Source organism: Zonotrichia albicollis, chromosome 10 (assembly GCF_047830755.1).
Source record: "Zonotrichia albicollis isolate bZonAlb1 chromosome 10, bZonAlb1.hap1, whole genome shotgun sequence".
NCBI lineage: Eukaryota > Metazoa > Chordata > Aves > Passeriformes > Passerellidae > Zonotrichia > Zonotrichia albicollis.
This window is the reverse complement of record NC_133828.1, coordinates 8,421,465-8,430,704: the sequence shown is the minus strand read 5'-3', so window position 1 is coordinate 8,430,704 and position 9,240 is coordinate 8,421,465. Positions and strand designations below refer to the sequence as shown.

At 38.5% G+C, this 9,240-nt stretch overlaps 1 protein-coding gene across 3 annotated transcripts in view; it reads right to left on the bottom strand.

Moving 5' to 3' along the window:
* Window positions 1-875: 875 nt before the first annotated feature.
* Window positions 876-9,240, bottom strand: part of DPP10 (dipeptidyl peptidase like 10) — a 435,086-nt gene continuing 426,721 nt past the window's right edge. For all 3 annotated transcript variants that reach the window (XM_005487922.4, XM_005487921.4, XM_074547941.1), the window contains exons 22-26: window positions 7,064-7,163; window positions 6,290-6,348; window positions 6,129-6,201; window positions 4,502-4,575; window positions 876-3,146 (exon numbers count right to left, since the gene is read on the bottom strand). In XM_005487922.4, the coding sequence (XP_005487979.2) occupies window positions 3,009-3,146; window positions 4,502-4,575; window positions 6,129-6,201; window positions 6,290-6,348; window positions 7,064-7,163 (444 nt within the window). In that variant the 3' untranslated portion in view covers window positions 876-3,008. The remainder of the gene's footprint in view (window positions 3,147-4,501; window positions 4,576-6,128; window positions 6,202-6,289; window positions 6,349-7,063; window positions 7,164-9,240) is intronic.

Below are 9,240 nucleotides of genomic sequence, written 5' to 3'. Positions count from 1 at the left end.
GCAGATAAGCTACAAAAAGTCTAAACTTGTGCTTTTTCATGCAATGTGTACTAACGCTTGCTCTACTGTAGATCACCTGGAGTCATTAATGATTGCCATTAGTTATGATGTAGAATCTGATAGGTAACACAGTTCAGTGTGCTGTTAAGTGGAAGGATTATTTCAACAGGTCAGCAAAAGTAAAGGTAAATTCTTCAGTCTAACTAGCAGAGCCTGCATCTGGCAAACACTTTTGCAATATCTGAGTTCAACTCATGCATAAAAATATCAGTAAAAGCAATTAATTTGCATCTGATTCTCACCCTTGTGTACATAATTACATTAAAAACATCTGTATCTGTAGGACAGTGTGAGAAACCATGAGAACATTAAAAGCATACCACATTTCCACCCAGATTTCAGATAACACGTTTTTTAAATGTACCAGTCTTGCCAAAGGCATTCCCACAGAAGGCCATGTCCTATGAGACGTTCAAAGTTGGAAAAGCTGGAGGTGTGATGTTGGGGTAGAATGAATTGGGAATGGGGACCTGTCGAGCTAGAGGGAAAGGAGGAAACAGTGCAGGATCCAAACATCTGAGATAACATTTCCTGAGCACTGCTGAGACACAAGCATTCCTTTTGCAGGTAACTAACACAACCAAGTGTGGCACATGGCAAACATGAGCACGGAGTGGCTGCTTTGCAGAGGAGCACCAACCAGCACATCTGGTGGGAATTGGCCTTTTCCCAAATCCTCCACACGCTGAGTCCAGGCTCAGCACACACCCACAGCCTGTGTTTCCTTCATGTGCATTTGGCTCAAATTGGGAAAAACCACCTCAGTGAACTGAGCTGGATGAGTTAGGAGCACGTCTGGTTAGGAGAAGCATCAGTGTTGTCAGGTGAGCGTTTATTAAGTGACGGGTGTCATTTATAAAATCACAAAGCAGCAGTCCCAGCCAACAGAAGACTTGAAAACGACGCTCCTCCATAGAAAACAGGATTTGAAAAACCTTGTTTGAATTCTGCTCTTACTTTTCTGTTGTTGTTTTGTGTGATCTTACTGTAGTGCACATTGTAGCCCCCATAAATTATACCCTACCTACGCTATACATATGTACTCCATATGTCCTATAAATGCCACAAAGCAAAGCCATACTTTGTGGTAACACTGGGACCCAAACAAGGTATCATTGCACATTAAAATTGTATTAAACTAATTGAAAAATAGTTGAACATTGCTAACAAAACGAGAGAATTACTAAACATTAAAAGACAAGAGACTTTTCAGTGTTCCATAAAACCACGCCTTTCAGACAAATTAATTATTTGCATCATAAAAAAAATCCTAACAGTGAAAGAAAATATTCCAGAAGGAAGTGATGAGTAAAAAAGCTTCAGGTGATTTTTCATTACATTAAAAACAATTCTCATTCTCATAAAATATGCAGAACTTTACATCTTAAATAGCATATTTACCTTCAAAAATTACTTTCATTTTAGTCTTGCAAGAAATTAAACCTTAATTATATAGGAAAGTATTTGGAATATATCCAGAAATAAGAAAACTACAGCTATTCCCCTATAAGTGGCACAGCATCTGTCAGGAGTTTTCACATACCTTCAGGAAGATATCTCAAATTAAACCAACACTGTAGTTGCTTTCCATGATCAGAGTTAATATTCTGCAGACCCATCCTGGCTGCCTTGTTTATTTCATAGTTTCAATTTCTATTGCTGTACTTCACCCTGGCAAATAAATGGATGCACGAGGGGCTCGCCCTCTGAATAAATAATAAAATCTAATCTGTCAGATCTTCCTTTGCCTTGAATGAAAAACATTTCATTCCTCTGTGATGCTGTTGAAGCTAAATCTTGTTGCAAGAGACTGAATGAGCAGCCTTGGAATAAGAACTAAAGGTGTGTTGGAGCTACGTCACCACCGTGATGAACATCAGAATTACATCTGAGAGCAGATGGGAGGAAAGGAAGATGCACTATACAAAATATGTCCTCATTTGAGGAGTAAAGTATTACTCAATGGCATTATACATTGTTAATAAACTTTCTTTATCTGAAACTATAATTTAATATTTATGTATCTAATTTACATGTGACAAAGTAGCATATTCTAAAATTAGAGTGTAACCAGCAAACTATTAACTACTATAAACAATACCAAAACACAACTCAAACATATTTTAAGGAAACCATAGATACATTTTGGACTGGGGAATGATTTCAATTGCAGATATTGTTTTAAATACAGCTGTCAATTACATCTTGAAAAAGTTTCTTCAAGCTCAGAAAGAATTTCTGCTTAGGGATTCCTGGGTATATACCTAAAGACCAAGAGCACACCACCAAAAAGACCCCTATTGGTTACTAATAGGTACAGTAATAATTGTAAATGCTTAAATTGTGTGGGGGAAATAATTTTCAATAACCATGTTATATGATGCACTAGACAATATCCCCTTTGAGCAGAAACTAGAGAAAATACCGTGCCCTTTATTATCTCTGTGGTTTCTTACGTGTAATAGACAGCAGAAGAATTGCACTTATTGTAACATTACAGTGTTAGATTCCAGTTCACCTTTTAGAATATTAGTGGCCATAATACTTGTGATAGGTTGTGCCTTATGCAAAGATGAATAAAGATGTGCATTTAAATAAAAAAGAAAACAAAAACCAAAAACAAGCAACCACTTACAGAACCAACAGTGAGGCTTAACATAACAAACATGCACTAACCCTACACTTATGCAAAACTAAGTTCTTCCAGGAAACTGTAACCAACAGTTGACCTTCCACAAAGGTAAAGGTTTTTTCCCTTGGTAATATGTTTGGACTTTGTAGTTGAATTCCAGTTTATTAGCTCATTGTCTGTAAATGTGCTGTTCCACTGTGGTATCCTTTAGCTGCCCTTGAGCTTCTGCAGAATCTGCAATCTTACAGTCACTTTTATTTAATGTTTTATTGAGCTGCAGAGTAAGTCCCCTTCAGTACTACACAAATAGGCTTCCTTATTCATCCTCTTCAGGTTCCTGTGGTAAAATTGGTGTCTCCTCCTTTAAACAAGCACTAAAAAACCCAAGGATTGTGCTGTAAAGGTGATATTTGCTTTTCTCAGAAGCAATGTTATGACCTTCATCCGGATAGATCTGGCAGAGGAGAAAGGAAAAAAAAGTAAATAGTTTTTAAAGGCTTTTCAAATATTTAGGGCTTTAATTTTCTTTATCTGGTCTTCAACATGTTTTAGATGACAACAGGATGATAGCATTAGTTTTATGGCATCGAGGAAAGCTAATAAAACCCAAAGTAAGACTCATCCTCTTGGAATTTGAACTTACAACCACTGCAGTGGGATCTGCAGAAGTCAAAAAATTTATATTCTCAGCCATTGTGCTTACAACAGTTTACTTTAGCTAGCGTTTTCAATAGTGCCTAGGCATCCAAATCCCATTAACATCCATGAGGATTAATTGCCTCATGCTTTTAAGGACCTCTCAATATTTCAGCTTCTAAGTGTTTGGCAAAAACCCTTTTTATTCATATCTTAACTATCTTCCTATCTGGTCCAATGCCCATCTTCTCTCTCTCCTTGGGTGGGTGTGGGCATTTTTATCGCTTAAAACAAATACTACTGGGAATTTCTCCCAAGTGAGGCTAGGCAAAGATTTGCAGGCTGAATGAAGAAATCCAGCCCACAAGACAAGAGACTTGAGGTGGCCGGAGGCAAAAAGCTTCAGCTGCCTCCTCAAACCCAGGTTATCACAAGGTTGCATGAGAACAGCTCAACAGGGCTCTTCTGGGAGAACTCTGTCATTCCTGCTTCTTCCTCTCTTCACAGGCCTTCACCTCAGCTGGAACCACATGGGCAGCAGGAACAGTTCTACATTTAAAGTCCTTTTTCCTGCCTCAAATGGCACCAACCCCCTCCCTGCCACAAGCTCACATTCCAGTGCAAACTACAGGATCACCCTAAGCCCAGCAGGGTCGAGGTTTGCAATAGCCAATAAGCATCAGGAGTATTTAGGGACTGATTCAATCAAAACCCTCTGCCAGCAGCATCCATGTGCTCCAGGTGTGTCCCATGCAAGCCCATGCCTTGACAGAAGCCCTGTCATGCTCTTCCAAGAAATGTAAATGTTGAAAATAAGGGGAAATCACTCTCATGTGATCCAATACCTTTTTAGGTAAAAAGGAACCCAAAGCAGTGACATCTCCATGTTACAAAGGCTGCCCATGGATTCCAGAGCACTTTGTATAATTGTAGGATAAAGAGGTGGAAAAAAGAAAGATGAGAGAGAAGAGAAAGAGTCCATGAGAACAAGATGATGATACAGCTCCTGATATCCACACAAACAGGGAGAAAAATGGGATTAAACAGAGTTCTAACTGCAAATTAAGGAAATACCACTGTGTTGTGGTAGAGAGGATCCTTTGCAGTGAAGAAATAGCAACAGGAGGTTAAATGTTCACCTATGTTTATAGGAAAAGTCACAGGTGCACGTACCTGCATAGTGTAATTAGCCCCAGCTTTTATTAGACGCTTAATTAGTTCTGCTGAATGCTGGAAGTGAACTTTAGCTGCAAGAAAACATTTGATATTATTAGAAACAGCTACAGTAATGTGAAATACTTATCTGTTACACAGCTTTGGCTGAAAACATTTCCAGGCTCTGTAATTACTGGATCTGAAGCTGACTATTTCCAAGGCCAGCCCCACCAGCAACAGGGTGTTACAGCAGGAAGGAGCTGGAAGCCCCAGGGGAAACCACACTTTCCATTTAGTGAGGACTCCTCTGTTTACCTTTGATTTACACATACCATAATAGCTTAGAGATGTGTAAAACCATTCTGTCTGAACATCACGGCATCTTCTAATTTGCTGGGAAGAAAGTACACTGCATTTTCTATTGCTTGCACGGGGTCACTACACCCCACTCTTTAGGTAATGGATTTTCTGGAACTCATCAGTAACCTGATCTTTGTGTGGCAAAGCCATGATTACCATGTCTAACCCTGCAGAGTTTAGGCTGCAAGTGGTCTGGGCAGTGTCACTGGATGTGATATTGAGCAGGGGCAGCAGACAACCACACTGCCAGGCCAGACCCTGCACTGCTCAGACATCATCAAAGCCCCAGTTCCCTCCAGATTGGTTCAGAGGGGCAGAAATTGCTGCTGCCTGCTGCAATCAGTAAAGCCTGAGCCCCTCATGCCTGCTCAGTCATCCAGTTTATTTTCAACCCTCCCTCCTGTGCTCTGGGGAGAAGCACTGGACAGGGTTTGCACACCTGTGGTTGCACTTTGGATCCATAAAATGGGTTTGACAAGTCAGGGATGATGGGCTGGCACTGTGCCAGCTGCGCATGGGCACTGTTGTCACAGCCCTCACCACTGAGAGGCACTTATCCCTTCAGACTGAGTAAGAAACCTTGTATTATCCCACATCCACCAGAAAATACTGGGGAAGAAGTAGGCATGTCAGTCTGTACAGAGCAGCTGTTTACACCACTGTAATTTGTGCCTGCATCAAAGCTCATTCTTCACACATCAGTTAAGAAAGTTCAGAAGAATACATTGCAGTGAGATCTGCAATTACAAATTATCTCAATTCATACATCTTATGATTTCATCCAAAGTGCTAGAACTTACCCTGTGTTATTCATTCTCTGTTTTAATCTACTGCTAAAAGTACTGGTGCTATTAAAAGGTTCTGTGTAGCTTCAGAAGGTTTGCAAGAACCTTGTAATTACTTAGATGAAAAGATTAACTTCCCATTTGGTGATGTACTTCACCAGCTGTACTGATAGTTCTGCAGAATTGGTATGAATTTAAGACACCATTAAAAATGTATGTTGTTCTATTAATAATTTATGTAATACCTTTCACTAGCATCACAGTGGTCCACAAGATTTAAACAAATTAGAACATACAGCACCTAAAAGGTGCAAATGCTCAGCAAAAAAAAAGCTTCACCAGTTCAGAGTTGGAAGTGACAGCTGAAACAAAAGAAAAAAATCCTATCAGAGGGAAAAAGAAACTGCAAATGTACTTGCTAGGTGTGTGCCTCATCAGCCCTTCAACACCTGCCTATTAGAAGCTCTGACTCCAAATTAGCTGCATCTGTAAATACTTACCATCAGCTGTCCCATGAACTATTAGCAAATCCACTTCTTTTAAACCATGAAGATTGTGTAATACACTGGATGCCTAGTGAACAAACACACACAAAGCTGTATTTGAGTTGCATTTTAAGAGTAAAATGGTCATTTTAAGTTACTTGTTTATGCTAACTTACCTGATAGGTAATTTCATCTTTTGATGGAATCCCAAGGTATCTTTCTGAAAAAGCTGATGCTGTAAAAATAAAAACAAAACAAAACAAAACAACAAATCTTGTGAATTTCAAGTTATTTCTATTTTAAAATTCATAATTTTAGAAGCTGTTGAAGCCATGAAGTCAAGATTGTTCATTTAGAGACACAGAATTCACTATTTTGATGTACCACTTAAAACCACTTCTAAATAGTCAAAAGAGAAAAAAACCAAACAAAAACAATAATTAAAAAAATACCAGCCCCAAACAACAACATGTGGTGGTTTGACCAGGAAGAAGTGGGAAAAAAACCCAACCCCAAAAGAAAACACAGGCTAAACCCCAAAGAAAGTCTAACAGACCATTAAAGTAATCTGGTTTGGTTTCCTGTGAATCACAGTGCCCAAAAGAACCAAATAAGCTGTGATTGAATGACAACAGGACTGATATTGTAGGGAATTCACAGCTAACCTTAAAGGATTCATTCCTAATAAAAGATTTGGTTCATGCTGATATACATAAAGTATTCTTAAGAAATGAGGTAACTGCAAAATCAGTACTGTCAATAATCCCAAGTGTGTTGCGGGTTTTGGTGAACTGTCCCAGTGTCAGCTTTACTTTCATTTACGGAAGAGACCAAGACAGTGAGGTGAAATCTCACTAACATTGTTATGTTATCTGCCTTTAGTAAAAATAAAATGAATAAAAGGCCTTTCGAATAAAGTATCACCCAGGTTTAGGGCAGGGATTACTCACCATATAACTTCATATCTGTGATTGGTGCCACCACAGCTCCACACTTGAAGAGCCGCTCACTGGATTTCAGGATCATTGATGTAATGTAGCCACCATACCCCTAACAATGGGATGGAAATTTTGGTTTATTTATTTCATTCTAGCAAAAATAAAGCTAAATGCCATTGTGCTAATCCAGTGGTATATTTTTTATAGTTTAAGGGTGCATAAAGATCTCATTGACCTGGTCATGACTTTTAATCTATGCAGTTAATGAGTATTGAACATTTCTTCACCATTTCCAAAGTCTAACACATCTCCCCTGGAATCGCTGATACCAGAGAGTCATGAAACCTTTTTAAAGGCTTTAACTTGAAACCACAGATTTCTTTGAAATGACACTGGCAATCCACTTCTGTACACCTGTAATCATTCTAGACTCACAGAAAATGGAATTCTGAATGTGACACCTGGAATCAATGATTTACTCGTATATTACAAGCTCCTCAAATTTCTCTGCTTGCCATCTGTTTTCCCTTCATTGGTACTGAAAAATTGGTATGTCTTCAAGGATATTGTTGTTTTTGTTGTTTTGTGTTTGGCACAACACATTTCAGGAAGACAAAATTATCCCATGACAGGGAAAATATAATGTAAAACACCAGCAGATGCAAAAAAAGATTATGCACCAAGTGCTTACAGTTTTCTCAGAGACTTTTACAAATGCTGCCTGCTCCTGTTCTTCATGCCTAAATATTTATTGAACAGATTATTTTTGTGGAAGAATGGCAATATTTGAAAACCCTTTAACCTTATTTAAGAAATATAAGTAAAGAAGTTTCTTGTACTCTGCAATCAATCCATATTAAGGGATGGACATACTGAAGAAAATAATACCAAATAGGAGATGGATTTTTAAAGGAAACATGTGGGGAACTGAGTTATTCCTTTCCCATACAAATTTCAGCCCAGGAGGCCAAGAGCCATCCAGATCTGTTCATGAGCAGGAGCAGATTTCACCTAAGACAGAATTTCTGAGTGGGCACCTCTAATTTGTATAATTCAAAGAGCTTAAAAGAATAGCAACTTTCCTCTGCCTCTGGGTTTTCTCTGCTTTTACTTTTGTTTAATATTCTGTTTGTGTCTTGCCCACTAGCTCCACAGCACAATTTTAATCCAAGGATAGGTATTGCCAGGTTATTTATTATTTATTCCATGTTTTCATTAAGACCTTGTTTAATTCTCCTGAGAGTTTCTTCCCTTTGTGCCTGTGTCCTTCCTTCCAGCCAGGCTTTCCAGGACAAAAAAACATAACAGAGTGAGTTATTTATAAATTCTTAGAAGCATTTCACAGTGACATTGCTATTCCATATGCCCTGATGCAAGAGCATGTGCTGCCTCACTCACCTGCTGGGTTTCTGGGGTTGCAGCCTAATTGCCACATTTTCAAGAAAGACATCGGCTGTAGAATTGCAACTTATTTTTAAACTCTCTTTTCACTTCCATGAATAAAACCACAAACTCCATGGAACCACATTTGGCTGTCTAACACCTCAGGCCCTTGGATCAAGCATCTCTTAAGCTTGCACCCCTCACAGAGATAAGCAAGGGGGCGTTGGCAGATTGCCTGGCAATTTCCCCCACTGTGCCCTTCTGGACAGTCTTGTTACTCTTGTGCCTCATTGACATCACCAATTGTGACAGGAATTTTACTTCTGTATAGCTCTGAAACCTCTCAGAGAGCTTCCTGAAAGTGTATGTGTCCAGTTTTATGACATCAACACTAAGCCATTCCAAAGTCAACTTATCTTCAAGCAAAGTGCATATTCTGTTTCCATAAGTAGAGCAAATTTAATGGAAAAAAAAATTGTTTCCCTACCACGTTCTTGTATGTGATATAAAGGAAATGAGTTTTAAAAAAGATTTTTAATTGACTCTAAAACAAGCAGAGTGGAGGAAGAATACAAATAACCTTAAGAAGTTGTTAAATATACTTTTATTGTTAATTATAAAACTGACTTTTAAATTTTATGTTTTTTTTTTCTTTTGACAGTAAAAAAAAAACAACTCTGAAAGGTTAACTTGGAAAGGGGAAATTTCCCTGAATTCAAAGCAGTGTTGAAAGCTTATTGAATTTCCCACTCTTCATTCCTCAACACCGCTTTCAGAAAATAAATGCAGGAGCATAGCAATCAATA